The 21,040-nt window shown below is 40.3% G+C and overlaps 1 protein-coding gene across 1 annotated transcript; it reads left to right on the top strand.

The window, feature by feature from the left end:
• The first annotated feature begins 538 nt into the window (after positions 1–538).
• Positions 539–19,589, top strand: pcsk6 (proprotein convertase subtilisin/kexin type 6). Its single transcript, XM_069655884.1, has 21 exons — positions 539–848; positions 2,115–2,219; positions 4,047–4,157; positions 4,252–4,395; positions 4,815–4,888; positions 6,078–6,166; positions 6,931–7,103; positions 7,188–7,400; positions 9,601–9,701; positions 10,304–10,407; positions 10,592–10,709; positions 11,310–11,498; positions 12,994–13,130; positions 13,365–13,520; positions 13,677–13,779; positions 15,572–15,768; positions 17,406–17,493; positions 17,576–17,679; positions 17,872–18,001; positions 18,375–18,487; positions 19,432–19,589. Exons 1-21 carry the CDS (start codon positions 684–686, stop codon positions 19,527–19,529), a joined length of 2,712 nt encoding a protein of 903 aa, XP_069511985.1. The 5' UTR covers positions 539–683; the 3' UTR covers positions 19,530–19,589.
• The last annotated feature ends 1,451 nt before the right edge of the window (positions 19,590–21,040 follow it).

Below are 21,040 nucleotides of genomic sequence, written 5' to 3'. Positions count from 1 at the left end.
ATATCATCATCCCAGCCACAGTTAGTGTGTCATTCTCTGCAACACTGAAGCATGTAAACTACAATTTGATTGGTTGGTGGAGGCATGTGACTAGATAATACTAGTTAATGATGATTTAGGAGGGTTTTCATAGGTATTTATCAGTCATCTGTATGTAGGCTATAGCTACCAGTCAAAATAAAACAACAGTTGCATAAATGACTTTGTTTTAAAGTAATAGTATAAATACAGTATACTTGCCTAAGTATTTTCATTAATGTTAGATTAAATTAAACGATTTCAGTTTTGTCTTAGCCTACATGAACACACGTGAGCTTATGTGAAGAGATGTGAGAGCTGCAATGAGGAATATGTTTCAATTTAAAACGACTCCTGCAGGTAAAGCAGCGCAGGACAGCAGCAGCAGCAGCAGCATCCAGTCAGACATCAACAGGCGCTGATCAGTCAGTCAGTCTCTCCGTGATATGGGGACTATCTCTCTGTGCCATTGGCTGCTGCTGTGAGTTCATCGCTCAGCTCCTCCGCGGAATGGGGACTACTTTTACAAACTCACAGTGAATTCCACCGGGACGAACCGTTGATGGACTTCTGAAACCCTCAAAGAAAAGCTGCGCTTCTCAATGAAACAAAGATCCAACTCTTACCTCGTGAACCGACTTTAATTTTCTAAATTTGACGTCAGGATGACGTTGTTATGGCTTTTCATTGTTTTAGCCTTTGAAACCTGTCAATCAGTGGTGTCAGCACGCGGGAACGTTTACACAAACCACTGGGCAGTGCAGATTACAGGTGGTCAGCAACACGCGGATAAAATCGCTGCAAAATACGGATACGTCAACTTAGGACAGGTAATGACACAGTTTATGTCTGTTTGGTTGTTTTTACTGGAACTAAGAACCTAAGTTTACTTTTAATAGCATGACGCTATGGTCACGGTAAACCAACTAACACAAATAAACAAAGTGTTTGACAGTTTCATTATTGAGCAAGAATTGTTATTGTGAAACGTAGCCTACCAGTTTCTAATATGTTGAGCCTTTATAAAGCTTTTATAACAAATGTCTTCTTACTCCATTTACAAATGCCTTATAGATCAGTTGTAATTCCTTGTACATAACATTTAGGTTGCTGAGTTGAGAGAAATCCCTCTTTCTGATGCTTATCTTCCCGGTGCAGGAGTGCTGATCGATCCTTTATGGAGCAAAATTATCGGGAGCAAAATCCGACGGAGAACAACTTATACATCTTGGACATTTACAATTGCTCTATAGCCTTTAAGAATACACAAGAAACCAAAGAGAAAATATGTGATATATATCATCATTTCATATGATATAAAATAACGTGATTTAATTTAAGAATTCAACATAAAATCAGTTTTGTAAGGGTTTAGAAATGTGTATTACACATGTCCTGTGTACCCCCCAATCCCAAAACACAGTTATATAGTTTCGAGTTTCTCTATTGCCTTCTTGAGTCTTCTATGTTACTTAGCCTACTGCACTTATCTCGAACAACTACTGAAAACACATAAAAGTACAGTCTAAAAACCTTCTGTAATTTTTTTTTAACATATTACAAAACAATGTTCCAACTTCTCTCCTCTACCCTTTCTAACCCCCTCCATAAATCCACAGATCCATAAATCAGGGAAGCACAAGGTAGGCCTACAACATACAGGACTAAAACACAAGCTTTGGGGAGCATGAGAACAGATGTGGAGAGAGGAATGGTTTGAGTCAGAGTAGAGTGGAGTCTGAAGAATATGACTGTAGTGTTCCAGCTGTGCACATGTGCTGAGAATCCTGCTCACATTTCTTCTGCAAAGTCAAGAGAGATCATGCATCTTTATAAAGTGACATCATATGCTATTTACAGATGGCCCAAATGTGTTTTGAATGTAGAAAGCTTTGTAGAATCAGAGCTTCTTTTTTCAGACCACATCAGTGTAAAAACCATTTGGCCAACAGCTGCTGCAAGAGTTTATAGAATAAGATCAGATCAGATACGATTCGACTTTATTGTCTGTTTGTACTGAAAATGTGTCTTGTATCTCTGGCTCCATTAATGATTAAAATAATACTACACAGTTTGTGTTGGATGTGTTTCGTCAGATAGGAAGTCTGGAGGATCATTACCATTTCCACCACAGCAGAGTGGTCCGCAGAGCAGCATACTCTTTAAAGGGCCCTCACAGCTTCATCCATATGGATCCCAAGGTGAGGCTCTCATCAGTTTCTTTCACATGTGATCAAAATGTGAGCAAAAGAGACATTTTTTTGCTTTTATCTTAAGCCTTCTAAGCAAATGCTCCAACCTCACACCGGCAGCTGCCACATATTTCTGTTTTTTTCCTATTCCACCTCTTTACACAGTGCTGTGAAAACTAAGTATACCTCTTAATATTAATATTGACCTGTCAGTGTGTTCTTCTCCCCTAAAATAGTAAGACCATAACATAATTGTGTCAGGTAGTTCCCAGCATTCACATAAAAATTGCTTAACATTTTCATAAGAGGAAACTTGACTCAAACTCTGGTCTCTCGGGTCTAAAATAAGTTTGTTTGACCCATTCAGTGCCCCCGACCACCACCCAAAATGGAGTTGATCGCTTATTACACTACTTCGATTGACTTAATCTAGGATTAGGATTATGGTTAGACATTTAAAAGGTGGAATTGACATAACAACATGCCAGTTAGTTTTCCTAAAATAGGCCTGTTCACCTGTGTTTAGCATGTGTTCTTATGTAATTAAGTAGAAGTTACGTAGCTCCACTCTTTGCTAGGTTTGCTGCAGAGGCTGCTGGAAAATACCGTTGGCTTGTGGACTACTGATTTTAAACCTGAGTTTGACAGTTTGGACGATCAAAAAGTAGCCACACTCTTAAGCATACCCTGCTTTGTTGACAATCTTACTATAAATGAGACCATCATTTGAAAAATGAGCATCAAAAAGGATACTATGTCCACTTCTTATTCTTAACTTCCTGTCTTCACCAGTGGAATAATGTGAAGATAGAGAACATTAAAGGCTGACGGGAGCTGGAAGAAAATAAGAGTCTGTTTTACCATGGCTGCCAATCATTGACTGCTGTGTCAGTTGCAGCTCTTTGAGTTTTATTATGTTCTCCTGCACAGCACTGAGATCAGCTGGTCATTCCCATTGTATTATGTGCACATTTAAATAATTATATGATCATCAAAATGTAGTGTAACCACATCAGTCATTTTCCAAACTTGTAGAATGTGTTGGGGAATGTCAGTTCTCATACGGTCTCTCATTTGCATGAGATTCAATGAACCAGACACAAACAATCTGTCATCATCATGTTAACCAAAGCAGAGTCTGACACTGTGGTTAAAGAGGTTTGGCAAGACTCAAAAGTTGTTGCTCATGGTAATAATAGACTTGTCAACTTCAACTGTTACAATTATTACTATCTGTCTATTATAATTACTATGCTGTTTTTGCTATTATAACACATTTTTACCATTATTATTGACATTGTAACCATAAGTCCGTATTATCTGTTGTTGTAGTTGATGTAACAAAAACACAGGTTGTTGTTGTTGCTCTGTTTGCCTGTCTCTGTCCTGCATCTCCTATCACATTTTTCGGCCCATCCAGTTGAGGCAGATGGCTGTTCAACATGAGTCTGGTTCTGCTCGAGGTTTCTGCCTGTTAAAAGGAAGTTTTTCCTGCCACTGCGGAAATGATGCTAAGTGCTGCTCATGGTGATTCATGTTGGGTCTTTGTAAAAAATATAACAGAAGTACAGTCTAGACCTGCTCTTTTTGTGAAGTGTGTTGAGATAACTTTGGTTATGATTTGGCGCTATACAAATAAAATTTGATTGATATGTGTTACTCCAGTATCCTTACAACAACCATTTATAATTGGTCAGTATATGCCTGTAGTTAAGTTCTTGACTTTTGTACACTAAAGGGTTTTTCACTTGAATGGTAATTTGGCTTCTCTATAAAACAGTGTTGCTCTTTTGCATTCAAACCAAGTGTTCTTGCCTCTTCCATTTCCATCCACAGGTGCACTGGGCCGAGCAGCAGGTAGTCAAACCAAGAGTAAAAAGGCAAGTCCAAAGTGACCCAAGCTTCATACATTTCAATGACCCTAAATGGTCCAACATGTGGTACATTGTAAGTACAGTACACTCAATCATTCATCCTGCCATTTCTCTTTTGTTCAGATGAGATAAGATATGTGGTGTTTGTCTCCCATGTTTCTCTTCAGCACTGCAACGATAAAAGCAGCCGCTGTCACTCAGAGATGAACATCCTGGCGGCCTGGCAGAGGGGCTACACTGGCAAGAATGTGGTGGTCACCATATTGGATGATGGCATCGAGAGGAACCACCCTGATTTAGCTCAGAACTATGTATGTGCTATCCATCCAACTATCTCCAAACGCAGATACAGATGTAAATCAAAATATATCCTTAGTAATAGCTTCATGTCATCATCTTGGGTGATTGCTAGGATGAGAACTATATATATATTTCTCAAGTAAAAGGAAAAGTTAGATAAAAGTTAGAAGTAGGTAAGTAGCAGGGCAAAGAGAACTATTATAGGGAGATTAATGGTACATTTTAATTTAAGAACAACTCTCGCGCTGTAAAAGAAAGATCAATAACATGTTAGCGTAATGCAAACTTTCCCACTATAACCAGTCCATTCAGCCTCTCTGTTAGCCCTTAGCACATTAGCATTTAGTCAGACACAGTGTGCACCTGTTTCTACTGGTTTTTCTCAGTCTCAGCCTCACTAATCCCCGTTTGTCCTTTGTTATTTCTGCAGGACCATCTAGCAAGTTATGATGTCAATGGGAATGACCATGACCCTACACCACGTTATGACTCCAATGAAAACATGTAGGAGGAGTACCAGAATGGTCTCCACCATGTCACATTCAATTTAAATCTATTCTGCAGTTTCTATCCCTATGTATGTTTTATAATGCCTCTGTCCTTTGAATAAAGGCCAAGTATCCATCATTCAGAAGCAGTTTTCAGATGAGTTTCAGAAGGTACATAAGGCTTCAGGGTGCTTCAAACAAACTTTTTGGGTCATCTAACAGTTACTGAAACCCCGTTTTGAGTATCAAAGGTTGGCATGCGATAGCTTTTAGATTTTTCATGCCTGCTTTACTCAGAGGTCGACCAGTAGGGTTGTAATGGTTTGTGATTCTGTGCTGATTCTCAAAACCTCTGTATCGATGTTTATTTGATTGATAACATGTAAAGATTTTATTTTTTATTGATAAAGGAAAATTACTTTAGTCAAAACAGATCAAGCATTAGGAGTGCTATGATGTTGAATGTTACTGGGAGAGTAATAAATACAAAAGCAGATCCTACTGTTCTGATTGCATGAAAAGTATTTTTCATCACCAGATTCTTAAATACACAGCGCTATTGTCCAGCTGCTTGCAGGTGAAAGAAACAAACACTGCATCATGAATGCATTGAATCAGAGACTGCGATAAAGGTTATACAGGAAGTGAAATAATATTACATGTGGTATTTTTCCAAAGCCATTGCATACCACTGTTTTGCCCCAGTTTGGAGTTTTATATTAGATTTATTAGAGATCACAAACTTAAGTGGATGTCCTCAGTGACCATTGGATTGTTGGTCACCATATTTTCTGTCTTCTTTGTGTTGGCTTCATAGAGGATGTTCAAAACTCATGTCGATGCATAATGCCTGTGAGAGTAGAGAAGCTGTAGGAGACAAGGAAATCAATATATGTTGTTTTTCCTTAATTTTCATTACCTGTCAGCAAAGAGGCTAGCCTTAAGATTAGCATCTGTTTTCCGGTCTATTAGCCTTCTATAAAAGGAGGTCTGATAAAGAAAGGGAACAGGATCTGAATACTGATTCTTCTGCTGAAGCTCTCTGCAGGTGGTGTGATGTCTCAGCAGTCAGGTTATCTTATTTTACATATACCTCCCAGAAGTTGTTGAACTCTTACAGTAATCTTCCATTGAACTGGCATTGAAACAGATCGCAGCTGTATGTAAGGTTGTAATTTCTGTGTTTGCTCTCTGTTTACGCACAGACATGGAACTCGGTGTGCAGGTGAAGTTGCAGCTGCGGCCAATAACTCCCACTGCATTGTTGGGATTGCCTACAATGCTCACATTGGAGGTAGAGGTCTCCTTCTTTTTTTCAACACATGCAAACATTAATGTAGATCTAAGCCTAAGCTAGCTTTTAGCCACACTAGCAATGTGTCAGCTGGCCTATTGATCCACACTTTGTCCCTGGAATAAATATCTCAGCAACTATTGAATGATTTGCCATGAAACTTAATATAAGCTGTGTAACAGGGGAGAAAATGGAGGAAGTCCTCCATTAGAATTGAACCAGAGATGTGGTAATTAGGTACATATAATAACACCTCTACACCAGCAGTTCAGACCAGAGCATTATTTGATTTAGCTGAGGATTTTCAAAAGTGTCTCCTAAACTAAAAGATTAGTTTACAAGAAGCAAAACCTGAAAATGCGTCTGTTATCTGTATGGTGGCCAGTGTTTACACTGTACTGGCAGAGAGTCATCATCCTTTGTATGTAGAAGGCATAAAGTAGAAGTTATTGTTGTATTGCACAGTGCATATAGATCGTAACTTTTAAATAAGTCAGTGGTAATTTATTATGCCATATATGCCATCATATTTAGTGAGTTTGACATAAACTTTGTGTATAAAATATGACTACGATCCACCACAGCTGCCAGATAAATGTAGAGAACTTTTTCTTCGGGGCTGTTAATCGTTAAGCAGCAAAACGTTTTAATTGTGCAGATGCCGATTTTGGTTCTTTATTCCTCCTATTTGTATGATGAAGTTACAGGAATATCTATACTGACTAGTTGATGATGCACTGAGAATGATTTGACCTTGGACACAGGGATTCGGATGCTGGATGGTGATGTGACTGATATGGTGGAGGCCAAATCACTGGGAATCCGACCTGACTACATTGACATATACAGTGCCAGCTGGGGGCCCAAAGACGATGGCAAGACAGTGGATGGCCCAGGGCCGCTAACTAAGCGGGCTTTTGAGCAGGGCATCAAGAAGGTTTGATCAGTCACTAACGAAAAAATGTATATAAATGATGATGTTTAAGAGGAATCACAGAATAATGTATTTTATGTCCTTCAGGGCCGCAAAGGCTTGGGATCCATTTTTGTCTGGGCATCAGGTAACGGTGGTCGGCAAGGCGATCACTGCTCTTGTGATGGTTACACCAGCAGTATCTACACCATCTCCATCTCCAGCACCACTGAGAACGGAAACAAGCCATGGTACCTGGAGGTCTGCAGCTCCATCATGGCCACAACGTACAGCAGTGGAGAGTTTAACGAGAGGAAGATTGTGAGTACTGGGTAAATGGCTTTTTTACAGCTGCAGATCAGACGGTAAAATAAAAGAATATATCAAATATGTGTAAAAGATATGAGACAAGGCTCCAGTATCATGTGACTGTTGAATATCTGTAAGCTGCTAATGGTAGTTGAACCTGGAAAATAAATGAAAACGGTTAATTGGTACATAGCAGTTGCAAATTTTTACTTGTTACAAGCTCTTTCAGCACAGTATTTGGTTTTATGGCTCACAATAACATGTAACGGGTCCAGCACCAAACAGAACACAACTAAGATAACTTAGTAGCTGGTGAACAGTTGAGCATTTAGCAGCTTTAATGATGGATATTTTTCTCAGAAGATGGAGGAGACCAAAACAAGGCTATAAGGAGAGAAGAAGTGAAGTGAAGCCTCAGGATTGGCATTTTGACATCTTCTTTGTTTTTTGGAGCCAGTAATGAACAAGAGGCTGAATATGCATTGCTAAGCCATAGAAGCAACTTCAGTCGTTAATCGTAGGTAGTTATCCCCTGCTCTGAATAAAAAAGAATGCAGATTTAAGGCACTTCTGCAAAGCTACTTGCACTTCTTATATGCAGTCTGTGGTAAGGTTTCACATGTTCCTGTCAAAAGAAACTAAAACGACTTAAATAGATTAAATAGACACCCCATTTGTTCCCAACTATGTTGCCCACTTCACGATGTGGCCAGGCGCTCCAGTCCTATCACTCCCCCTCGATTGTTAGATGATTAGTTTGAACCACGTGTCCTTGGGCAAGACACTTAGCCCCAAATGGCTCCCAAAGGCATAGCCATTGTGTGCATTAGCCTCTGCCATCAGTGTGTGCATGTGTGTGTGAGAGGGTGAATTTGACGTGTAAACCGCTTTGAGTGGTTTGGATTGCTCGAAAAGCTCTATATAAGTGAAGTCCACTTATCTTTTACCTTTCTCTGAGGCCAACTCATATTACTTAAAACTTTCTTGCTTCTATAAGCTTTGAAATGACAACCAAACTCACTAATTTGTACATACATATAACATATAAGTTATACTGAGTCATACATGTTCTTGTTCTGGCATAATCTGTTGATAGAAAGAAATAATTTAATTATTGAGACCTTTTCTCCAAATTATGACCTCATTGTTTCAATGCTATAAAAACAGCTCTCTTTGGGGTGCCGGTTTAGCTCAGCAGTTTAATCAGCAACCATATACAGAAGCTATAGTCCTCCATGTGGCGGCCGCGCCCTGTGCCCTTTGCCGCGTGTCATCCCCACTCTCTCTTCCCCCATTTCCACCACTATCCACTGTCGTCTCTCTAAAGTAAAGGCATAAGAAGTCAAAAAAATTATCTTTAAACAAACAAACAAAATAAAAAGCTCTCTTTGTAACAGTAGTGATGAGATATGAGTGGAGGCATATGGTGCCAACATGTTCAAAGGTTGTTAGAAGGTGTTATTTGTATACGTGCCTTTGTGTTTCTGGTTGTGTGTATGTGTGTAGGAGGGGCTTGGTCTGTGGTGTGCCTCTCACGTCATGTCGAGAGTTTGTAGAGAATGAAAGTGAAGAGACATCAGGACTTAAACAGGGTAGACATAAAACGGTAGAACAGTGTTGCTATGCAGGAGTCAACGTTGAACTGTGAGAATCTGTATTTGGGTCCTTTCTAGCCACTATCCGTGTCTCTCTTTTGCTGCGTCCCACACTGTGTTCCTCAGTGTAAATATTATGCTTTGGTGTTTGAGAGAGATTCAGAGTGATGGACCAGCTCCCCAGTGCAGTGAGTAAGTTGGAGGCCAGCCAAGCAGTCAGGTCAGGTTGTGGAGAGGACACCACACACAAATGTATCATTTCAGCAGCATTCAAAGAGCACACTTTAAGTGTTCCTCTAACTCGCGCACAAAGTCAAGGACTGACTTCGTACTTACTCACACAGAAAAGTAAGCATGACTTAATGTGTACACAAACCCAATCTAGCTTCTGTGGTTGCTACACACTGGAAGGGTCTTCCAATGACGTCCCTAAAAGAGACCTTATCAATTTAGATGCATGACATTGTAAAAAACTAAAATTGCTTTTACATTTAGGTGAACAGGCACAGAAACCAGGTGGGGACGCCTGTGAACAGTCCATCAAATGGCTATGTCTGTGAAGGTTCCCACAGGTTTCCATCAAATGGGGACTTTAATGTCTTTGTGCTCTCTTGCAGGTAACAACTGACCTGCGTCACCGCTGCACTGATGCTCACACTGGCACTTCAGTCTCTGCTCCCATCGTGGCTGGAATCATAGCACTCGCCCTGGAGGCCAAGTCAGTGAAGCTTCCTAAGTCTTGTTGTTTCCTTCTGTTCAGGAAACATCATGTAATTATTTTACCTGAAAATAACATCTTTATAATTGAGGGAAAATAACTTCTTTCAGTGAAACATCTTTTTTTTATTAGTATTAGCTTGATATTTACTGTACAGACATCATGGCTGACCCAATAAGACCAAAGAGGACGTTAAATAAGAAGATAAGATTAATGAGATAATACTCTTCTCATGTTGTGAATTGCACTTTGTGATGCTTTGACTCCTCTCAGGGGAAAAATAAACTTTATATTTTATATTTACCATGTGGGATATAAGAGCACTTTCAGTTTAATTGTATTCTATGATCTGTTAAAGGGATTCACTGATGACATGATGTCTTATCATTTAAACTTACATTGTAAATGAATGCTGTTCCGACCTCAACTGCTAAAAATTGACCAATGTAACAGTCGGACAAAAACACGCTGCATTTCTTTAAACCGGCTAAAACAAAAGAATTGTAATTATATTGTCTTAATATTTAAATGCCCAACAATATAGAGGTTGTCTTTGGTCCTGCCTGTCTACATGAGGTGAGTAGTGTATTTGTTTTCTGCAGCCTTTTACTGACATGGAGGGATGTGCAGCATCTTCTGGTGAAGACGAGCAGACCAGTCCACCTGAAAGCTGATGACTGGAAAACCAATGCTGCCAGACACAGAGGTGATAATATAATACATCGACTGTTTTATACCTTTTACTTTGAAAATGTTTTGTTTAGTAAATAGTAGAATGTTTGCCATGAAGGCTATTTCAACAAAACTAAAGCCATGAATATTTATAGAAGTTGAATCAGTCTCCACTTGATGCTTTGTGTTTTGTCATCACTGGTTGTCTTTGCTCACAGTCAGCCACCTGTATGGGTTTGGCCTGGTGGATGCAGAGGCCATGGTACTTGAGGCTACTAAGTGGAGGACTGTTCCTCCTCAGCACAGCTGCAGACAGATGCATGAGCGACGCACCAGGTGAGCTGAACTGTAGACAGGTACAGTATGTGGCTGAAACCTATATTGAAATGATATGTTGGACTTCAGGTTTAGCTTGCAAACAGTCTCACAACTACCAGGCCAACTTCTCTGCTGCTTTTATAGTCATGTGTTTTGGGTCGAGGATCATTAAAGTACCACCTGTAGTACATTTTATTTGTATAACTTGTAATTTTAAAGACTGTGAATATAACTAAGCATGTCATTGCTCAACGTGGTCACAGAATATGCAGTGTTATATCGGCAGACATCCACACAGTGGTATTTTTCAAAGTAGGAGTTCCTGGATCAACATCCCCCATTTACCGAATATCCCCCATGGGATAAATAAAGTATTTCTGATTCTGATTCTGATTGGGGTCCTCCTCAATCAATCTGATTAACCTATCACAACCTAATAATGGTGACGGAGGGCTGTGATTGGTCGATCACAAGGTAGGTGTACCGTATAGCATTTTGTGATCTTGTTTCAGGAACTTTGCTTACTTAGCGTCCCAGTAATTTCTCTCTTCTCCAACCTTTGCAAAATGTTTTTGTGTCTTTTTCTTTGCATGAAACTTGTGGTTATGGCTGTCCCAGGTACATCCATGCTGGCCAAAGTCTGAACAGCAGCCTTACCACCTTTGGGTGTTCAGAAGAACCTGAGCAGCATGTGGATTACCTGGAGCATGTGGTGGTCAGGGTCCTGATTGCTCACCCAAGACGAGGAGACCTGGAGATCAACCTCATCTCTCCATCTGGGATGAAATCACAGCTACTGGCCAAGAGGTGAGAGCCACGCTGTACGCTGCAGTTTATGCTGCAGTGAACACTGCAGGTCCAACTATAGGTGAAGTCTGGTTTGGCCTTTTATTTTTTTGCCAAAACTCTACTTGTAGAGGCTGTTGTCGCATTTTCATCTGCAGAGATTTGTTAAATTTTTACTATTTTCTCGTTGTATATGAAGCAACTTCCTTGTTGCTTGTCATTGAGATATGTAGATCATCCTACGCAACACTGTGGTGGTAAGACAAGTTTGAGTTTAATATGTCCACTTCCCAATCTCTGCGGAACTGATTGGATGTATATTTGCAGGCTGTGATTAGATATGTTCCAAACAAACATCAGATACTGTATATAGGCTTTAGACATAAACAAATTCTAAATATTAACTCATAAGAATTTTGAGAATCACTGTTTGTTTCTTCAAATGATTCTGTGAAGATTTGAAGTAATTTGCATGCTGCAAATAAAAAGGCTGACCAAGAAATAGAAATCCAGCTCAAACACAGTGTTACAGTCTGAAGGAAAGGCACATATCTCTCTGCTGAATTCCTTTCAAAGTAAAGCGCCTCCCGTCATCCATCCACCCATATCTTGCCTTTCTCTCTGCCCTCCTTTCCCTTGTGGGTCTTTTTTTATTGATATTCAAAGAGGTCCTTGTCATGCTGGGTACTTCCCATAATAAGCTTATAAATAAAACCATAGAGAAGTCTTTTTGAATATAGATGGGTTTTTTGTTGCCTGCAGAAGCCACAAAATCCACATTGGTGGATAAAAGATGGCCCCCTACTTCTAACTCTCAAAGGTTTTAATGATCAGAATCTGCTTAAAACAGCTCTCTTTCTCAGTGTGTGCTGCAGCGCCGTCTCTGACTATTTTTGTTGCCATTGCCTACAAAGGTTTGATTGCTTAGTCCATATTCCTGCACACATACTGTTTGGGAGCATGTTGCACAGTTTTTTATTCATAATTCTAAATACAAATACATCCTATTTCTTACTCCTTTGCTTCTTCAACACGTACGTCACATGACTCAGCCAGTTTGTATTTTCAGGTTTTGTATGAGAATTTCAATCTGCCAAATGACTTACATAAAGTTAAGTCATATACTGTACATACATTGGTCATGACGTTTTCAAGTAAAGATAAACTCAAAGACAAAGATAAATTAGACAGCAGCAATTAGCTTTCACTCATAGTTTTCACATCTATAGCTGACAGCAGTGTAATGCAGCTTCTAGTTCATTCTGCACAACTTTATGTCATATTCCTTGGTGTGTAAATGTGGGTAGGAACAGACTTGTAATATACTGTATGTGTAGACATGGATCTTTGACATGTTGTCTTGGAGGGCTGGTTTCACTGTGTGAACTAAGACCACCGTTGTTGACCACAGAGATTATCACATTTAAAGGAACTAATGTAAAGGCTTTTTAGGGTGTAAGTGTGCCCATTAAGCTACAGCTTTACAGGTCTCATTCACCTCACCACATGTTTTCAGGTTGTTTGACAGTTCCAATGAGGGCTTCAGAAACTGGGAGTTCATGACGGTTCATTTCTGGGGTGAGAGGGCAGAGGGCACATGGACTCTGGAGATTATTGACTCACCGTCAAAGCTACGCAACCCCGAGGTGCTGGGTAAGACTCAACAACACATGCACACTAAGGCACACATGTACTTATAGATTTGAAATCATGCATCACTGTATGAATGTGCTGGTGAATGAGCATAATGACATGGCGCTCTGAAAGGTCAGAAGAATAGAAGGCTTTCGTACCACTACAGTAAAGGCTGATGTCATTTTTTAAGAAACTTAAAAAAGCTTAATTATTATAATTTATTATAAATTGTATTATTCTCACTTGGCACAGGTAACCTGAAAGAATGGACACTGATCCTTTATGGCACATCTCAGAACCCTAACCAGCCCAATAGTGCTCAGGACTCCTGGTCAAGGATGTTAGAAATCCCAGTCCCAGAGGAGATCCTGGAGCAGCCAGAGCTGGAGGAGGAGGAGGAGTTCAATGGTGGGAGTCGCTCTGGAAGTGATCGCCCCGAAATGATCTGGTCCCATGTGACAGAATAATGAATGGAAAGAGATTTATAAGCTGTTTGCACTGGTGATGGTGACGATGATGTAGATGTTGGTGGTTTTTATCTTTATCTATGTGGTGTTCATAAAGGACCATGCCATAGAGAGTGTGGAGAACAGGGCTGTGACGGACCAGATGCTGATCATTGCCTCAACTGTGTTCATTTCAGCTCCGGCAGCTTGAAGAGTGGCAGGTAAGAGCTGACAGGAGAAACCAAACAAGGTTTCAGACTGGTGCCAAAAGAGAGCAAAATGAAAGTTTGATGTGGTGTGTTCTTTGACCATAAACGCAATTGCAAATAATTGATCATTTGCCAACTCATACTCACTAAGTTTGTACACTCAGGCATTTTGATACTACAGCTTGAGACCTGTTCCTAACATACAGCGAGTGAGGGAGCTATAGCAGAAAGAACTCAGGTTGTTTTTTATGTGGCTTGTAATTTCCCCCTCTTCAAAAAAATATGAGTGCGCGAGAAGATTTTAGAAATAGAAACAGGGCGTGTGCGTTCAATACAAGCAGTACATCCTTCAGCCTGCTTCTGACACCAGAGCAGGTTAGGAAAAACTGAACCTATGCCATATTTGCTCCTTGCTTGTTGCCATTGCTTCAAGTTAGGAATCTGTACTTGGCTGGTAAGCCAATGTTAGCAAAATGTAGGCAGAGATTGCAGAGTAACAAATGACTCAGTTCACAGACATTGAGTCTTTTCTTCTTAGACCTTTTGTGCTACACCATCAGCTGTTCAGCAAATATACATGGGCTCCCTGGAAATGAGGAGACAGTGAGTAACAGCAAATATATGGTCTGGTTTAAGTTGTACTGGATGCAACTATAGTAGTAAAACTGTTGTAATAGTAGCAGTAGTGGTGGCAAAGAGCTGTTGTGCGATGTCAAATTATGTCATGTCCAAAAGCCCCTTCAAATGAAAGTATATATGTTTGACCAATACCTTCTGGTTTACTTCAGGTAGTCTCACCTTCCTTCAACACCGACTCTGGTTGGCTATTGTAGGCTGAGAATCAGTAATGGCAGCTCCTACTGGTTCAAGTGAGACCTCTATAGAAAGCTAAGAAGCTCGCTTCCACTTTGATACCGGAACGGAGCGGCAGTTCAAAGGGAATATGAAGTTATTATAGTAAATACACAGGGAAATGCGGCATTTCTGACGGCCGATTAGTAACGACGAACGGCGATCCGTGGATACTTATTGATGGAATAATGCTTTTGGACTAAATACTTTACTGGATTATATCATCTGGACCTTTAGCAATGTACCAGGAGTGAATTTATGAAAATAATATGCATCAGTGGATTACAGTGAGCCTTCATCGGCGAGTTACGTCAATTTTATAAATGTTTGTTTATGTTCTGTTGCCGTTGATTGCACCCGCTGTGGTCGTAGCTGCAGGGCAAATGTTGTAGTAATCGCGATGACGGCCCGCCGGCGGGCTGTAGAGTGGTAATGGGTTTTAATGTAGTATAAGGAAACTATGTTACCAACAGTAACTTACGTTAGCTGCTATGCTAAAACCACATTCAACAGGCTATCACGCTCGGTAGGCCTATACACTAAAGCAACATAACCTCAGACGAAGATGGAAAAAATAGAATCCTGTGCTCGTTTGTGCAGCCAACAACAGAGCAACTGCCGTGCTTTGCCCGTACCTTCGCCATGTTTAACATAAACATTTATCTGGGGCGGGGTCACCAACCTGGAGGAGGTGTTATTGCCCTTCATGACGTCATGAAGGGAAAAGCTGCAATCAGGCTGTTTCAGCACACATTTTCTGAAAAGTGGAGCAAGCAAGAGAGGGAGAGGATAGACTTTTCTCATTTCGGGGGGTTTGTAGACAGGCTGGGGGCGCATATTATTGTTAGAAAACCATTCCAAAGTGAATTTTGCATAATATGGGACCAATTAAATCATCTACTAGTCCATACTGTGCTGCAAGCTAACTGTCTATGTACACATGTGTGAGTAGAACCTGTGTGAGTCACTGTCCCCTGGGACACTATGGGGACGTCCCATCTCATCGCTGCAGACGTTGCTATAAAGGCTGTGAGAGATGTGTGGGCCCATCAGAAGGTGCTTGTCTCTCCTGTCGAAGAGGACTTTACCTACACACTGTCAACTCCAGCTGCACTGAAACCTGCACACCAGGTTACTACGCTGATGAGAGTAAGTGTGGGGGGAGACAGAAATAAAGTGTAAGCTCTTAGTGCATCATTTATTATTAAAATGATTAAAATATTATTTATTTGACCGCCGCGGTCAGCCCTACACATGGTTCTGTATGTGACTGACTGAGTGACTGACTGACTGACGATACTTTCATAGCTGTAGAGACAGAGAGTTGCGACATCGCAATGGCGGATCTGTCCATACGGCTCTGGATACTTTGTTCGGGGAGTAGGCGGGGCTGCTGCTTGCCCGCTGTCTTCACCTACGTCCGCAGCACGCACCTGCTTTCAAACACGTTGTCATCAACCCCATAAAGACAGTCCTTGTAACACATTGCCCACAAAAGCACACATTCACCTGTCAGATACTAGTTTTTTTTCAGTCACATACTAGTTTTTGACCTCGTCTTGTTTATTTATATATATACGTTTATACATATAAACTAAAAAAGAGAGAAAGGGAGTTGTACTCATGTTTAAATTTAAAATCTTGAAGATCTTGGGGTGCTGTTTAGCTCAGTCGATAGAGCAGGCGCCCCATGTACAGAGGCTACAGTCCTCGTCGCACTGATCGCAGGTCCGACTCCCGGTCTGCCGATCATTTGTGCATGTCATCCCCCACTCTCTACTCCCAACATTTCCTGTCTATCTTCAGCTGTCCTATAAAAATAAAGCCAAAAGGCCAAAAAAAAAATCTTTTAAAAAAAAAAAAAATCTTGAAGATCTCAGTTTCATTCTCTTTGGCAGCACCTATGGCGATAAATGGTAATTGCGGGAGCACACTTCCCAGATATCCAGACAGTGTTGCATGTGTGACGTCCACGGTTGGCTCAGGTTGTAACTGTTGATTTTCCTTACAGATGGTCGCTTTCCTTTTTAGACTGTTTGCCTTCATCTGAACGTCGAATTTGTTTCTTTTTCTTTGGGTTTTCACTTATTTTTGAAGTTGTATCTGTAGTCATCGATCTTTTTTTTTTTAAAGATTATTTTTTGGGCCTTTGGCTTTATTTATAGGACAGCTGAAGATAGACAGGAAATGTTGGGAGTAGAGAGTGGGGGATGACATGCACCAAATGTTAGGCAGACCGGGAGTCAAACCTGCGATCAGTGCGACGAGGACTGTAGCCTCTGTACATGGGGCGCCTGCTCTACCGACTGAGCTAAACAGCGCCTCATTTTTTCTTTGTTTGTTCAGCCGTAGAAGATTACTGTTTACTCGCAACACTTGCAGAGACCGGAAAAGCAGCTGCTTAGCTCCGCCTACCCTTTCTGGCAGACCAACCACTGCTGGGTGATGGAAAATGCGTCATTAACTGGGCGTCACTTTTTTCTCCCGCAAAAGTTGCACCCGACACCCAGTCTCTAATACTGCAAATGCAAAGGCTTTCATCAGTGGGCCATAGGCTCAATCACCATTTTGTTACCCCATTCGGTGATAGGTAGTGACTTAACAGACATTTAGTGACATGAAAATCTTTGAGATTATTACTTTAATGTGAATGCTTCTACATTTTTAACTGAACGTTTTAAAGAAAATTATACCACTTTTTGTATCAAAAATGGATGTCTGTCCTTGTCCTTGTCTTGGATTGTACCTAGGTTAATATTGATTTGTGTGAATGCTGTCTATGTCAGATCAGAGACAGTGTCTGAAGTGTCTTGACCCCTGTGTGAGATGCCTGATGTTTGCAGACAGATGCACAGCCTGCAGAGAAGGCTACAGGTATGTAAAGGCAGTTAGACTGACATTTACATTTGCACTTTGTTTTAAAACAAACTACATTAATGTAGTTGTTTTTATGTAGTTTAGCAGGGATGACTTGTGTTCCTGAATGCAACAATGGAACCTTTTTCCACCTGGAGGATATGACATGCAGCCAATGCCACTCCTCCTGTAGGACTTGTACAGGTCAGTGAGTAAGACAGGTATGTGCAGTTTCTATCTTCAGAAGCAGCCAAGAGAAAACAGCTTTGCGTTATTTAGAAACCTGTGGTATCACAGCTTTGGTCCAGCTGACCAAGCTGAAAAGATTCAGGTCAAGATGTTTTCTCTTGTAGTTTTTTCCTGCATGACATGAAATCCATATGTGTGGTCTCTCAGGGCCGGGTAAAGAGGAATGTATCCAGTGTGCTGAGGGCTACCTGCAGCAGCAGTGGAGGTGTGTGCAGAACTGTTCTCCTGGCTTCTACTCTGGAGAGGCAGCAGGAGTACCTCACAAGATGTGTCACAGGTGGGTGTTTCTCAGACCAACAACAAACAACAGGTTCATCTTCACTTCTTGATTATAATCTGTATTAAGCCTAATTGTTAAGAGTTTAACAGCTATTCAATGTGCAGTTGTCACATCAGAAATAAAGGGGAGGCATTGGGAGTGCATCACATGGTTAAATAGATATTTTGAATTACAAATTTGCAGCATCCCAGAAACAGTGTTATGTTTTCATGGAATATTCTTTTGTTTATGTTCTTAATATCTATTTATTAACCTGTAAATAAGCTGCACATGATCCCTCAATTTTTTAAGGAAGAAATGTCCCACTCGTGTATTTAAGGATTCAATGAGTTCAGCTTCACTCTTTTTGGATCTGGCTTTGTCTCTAAAGGTGTGAGGAAAATTGCCTGACCTGCAGTGGACCCGGAACAACTTGTACAAAATGCAAGGAGCGTTATAGTCTGGTCAGCAGGACCTGCATTGTGAATGCATCCTGTAATAATGGTGAGTTAAAATTTTTAACCCACATCAGCTTCATTCATGTAGGGTTTCTCACTGGAGGATCTCTAGGATCATAACTGCTGTGAGCAAACTCCATACAGAGTCTCCACAGTGCAGTTCATCTTTGTGTTCTGGATTCATATAGGAAGTGAGCATCTCCCCTGAACATCCTCATTCTAGTTTTATATCATATTGAGGATCAACAGCAGGGGCTGCACTGTGGTGCAGTGGTTAACACTGTTGCCTCACAGCTAGAAGATTCCTAGTTCTGTTTGGACGAGTTTCTGAGTTTCCCCCGTGCATGCATGGGTTCCATCCAGGTACTCCGGCTTCCTTCCACAGTCCAAAGACAAGCTCGTTAGGTTCATTGGTAACTCTAAATTGCCTGTAGCTGTGGGTGTGAGCAGGGAAGATTGTCTGTTTATGTGTCAGCCCTGTGACTGGCGATCAGTCCAGGATGTACCCCGCCTCTCACCCAATAACAGCTGGGATAGGCTCCAGCCACCTGCGACACTGAACAGGATAAGAAAATGGATGGATGGATGGATCAGCAGTAGGTGAAGAGCAGAATGCTAGCAGGCAAATGTGAATGTATACCATGCACAATTTAGAATATTAAAGGATTGGCTATGCAAATATTTTATTTATTTCTCAGACCTTAAAACTACTGTGAGAAACTTTTGGTTGTCTCAGTCTTGGCGCCCCTGTGGACAAAAGTGGTAACTTTTATCCCGTGCTGTTTTTTATCCTGCACGTGTGTAAGTAGCATTCTGCATGCTGTAATCCGCCCCGTCTGACACCAACCATAATACATTTTTTCAAAACAGTCTATTTTCTGAAAAACTAAGAAAAGATTAAGGATCTAAAAAGAGAAACAATAACGAAACCAAGTTGACCTGACACTTTGATTCTCTCTCTCTGATTGCCTCTCTGTTTCTCTCTATCAGCTGATGAGGTGTTCTGTGAGATGGTCAAGTCCAACCGTCTGTGTGAGAAGAAGCTTTACCGTCAGTTCTGCTGCCGTACGTGTCTGATGAACGGATGACATTTTTTAATATATCCTTGAAAACTGTTTCTGCAGCACGTAGAATGTGTGCAAATATTCCGTACTTAACATGTATTATTTTGAACATGTACAAAACTGCATTATAAAGAATGTGCTTTGTACAAAAATATGAAGAATTGTTCTGTTTTGTTTGTTTCACTTCATGTTTCTATGAGTTTTTATTTTAGGAGTAGTTTCAGCTCCATTCTAATCTAAATATTAATCCAGGCTGAGCTTTTTAAAGAGAGAAGTGCTGCCTCTTCCCTCTTTTATGGTGACTGCTCTGACCACAGCTTTATTAAAACATGCTAGCTCTGTTTAACATCTTTAAGCAAATTTTTGGTTTTCAGACACCACAACTTCAGTGTTTTGTTCACTCTCTATCAAGGAGCTGACAGATGTAATCAATATAAATGCTATTATTGATCCAAGTAGTGTAGCCAAAGATACTGCGCTTTGTGGTGCCACAGACAGTTTGAAATTATTCTGGTCATGTTTTTTTTTTAAATGCCTGAACTTTAAGGGTATTTTTAGGCCATATACAGCTGATAGGCAACAGTTGGTTTTGGAGCGCACTGAAAAACAGCCTTTTTTTTGTTTTTTAGGTATGTAGATCTTTTTACTCAGGGGGTCTGGGTATGAATATAAATGTATATATTGATGCATATGACAGACATAAACATTCACGGCAGTAAGTTCTTTGTAAATAACGTTTTTAAAATGTTCAATTCTTATAGTGAGCGTAGAGAGCGAAATCACAACCCCCTGGCTAACAGTCAGTCACACATAATACAGCCATCAAAGAGCCAGATGTTCTGTAGTGTTTCAGAGCAAACATCTGTAAACTGGTGACTGACCCGAGGTTTAAATTCTTGAGATGAACCATCTGGAATGTGTTATTTCTCCATCCTTGTTGTGTACAACTGGAAACTGTCTGATCTTGTACCCAGGACTGTTTGTGTTTGTGCTGTGTGTCCATGTTTTTCCTGGTAGTGATGAAGACACACTCATTATGGAACAGAGGGGTTTGTTCTGTCTTATATCAGACCATCCATTACTGTCAGCTGCTCGGCTGAAGACATGCAAGTGAGGACAATTATTTATTTTAGAATAAACACATTTATCTTGGAAATTCCATTCAATATCTGAACAACTGATGCCTTTGACAAAAGATAGAAGATACACTAAATAAATATTTGTGATAATATTTCTTAGCTGTAAACATGTTCCAAAATAGATAAGAATAAATGTGCCTATATATATATATATATATATATATATATATAGAATCTCTGCTGCCATATTTAAACATAGTCCTTTTGACTTCTGTTTTAAGCAAGAGACTGACATATTCCTAAATACAGAGCTTTTGAAAACTACATAAACTAGCACTATACATGTGAAGATTTCACCCAAATTTTAGGTTATAATTTAATTAATATAGGGAAAGAAAAAGAATCGCTTGTAATCAAAGTATGGACAGGGACAGCTTAATGATAGTCAATTACTAT

This window comes from Semicossyphus pulcher, unplaced genomic scaffold, assembly GCF_022749685.1.
Source record: "Semicossyphus pulcher isolate SPU_LCO1_2020_fin unplaced genomic scaffold, fSemPul1.0.p SCAF_1, whole genome shotgun sequence".
Taxonomy (NCBI): Eukaryota; Metazoa; Chordata; class Actinopteri; order Labriformes; family Labridae; genus Semicossyphus; species Semicossyphus pulcher.
This window is presented reverse-complemented; position numbering and strand designations above follow the sequence as displayed.

Bases quoted from the DNA above. Each gene is read 5' to 3' on its own strand.
- pcsk6 (XM_069655884.1), top strand. From the start codon at position 684: ATGACGTTGTTATGGCTTTTCATTGTTTTAGCCTTTGAAACCTGTCAA. The intron at 10,408-10,591 runs GTGATAATATAA...CTTTGCTCACAG, and splicing joins CAATGCTGCCAGACACAGAG to TCAGCCACCTGTATGGGTTT. The intron at 11,499-12,993 runs GTGAGAGCCACG...ACATGTTTTCAG, and splicing joins TCACAGCTACTGGCCAAGAG to GTTGTTTGACAGTTCCAATG.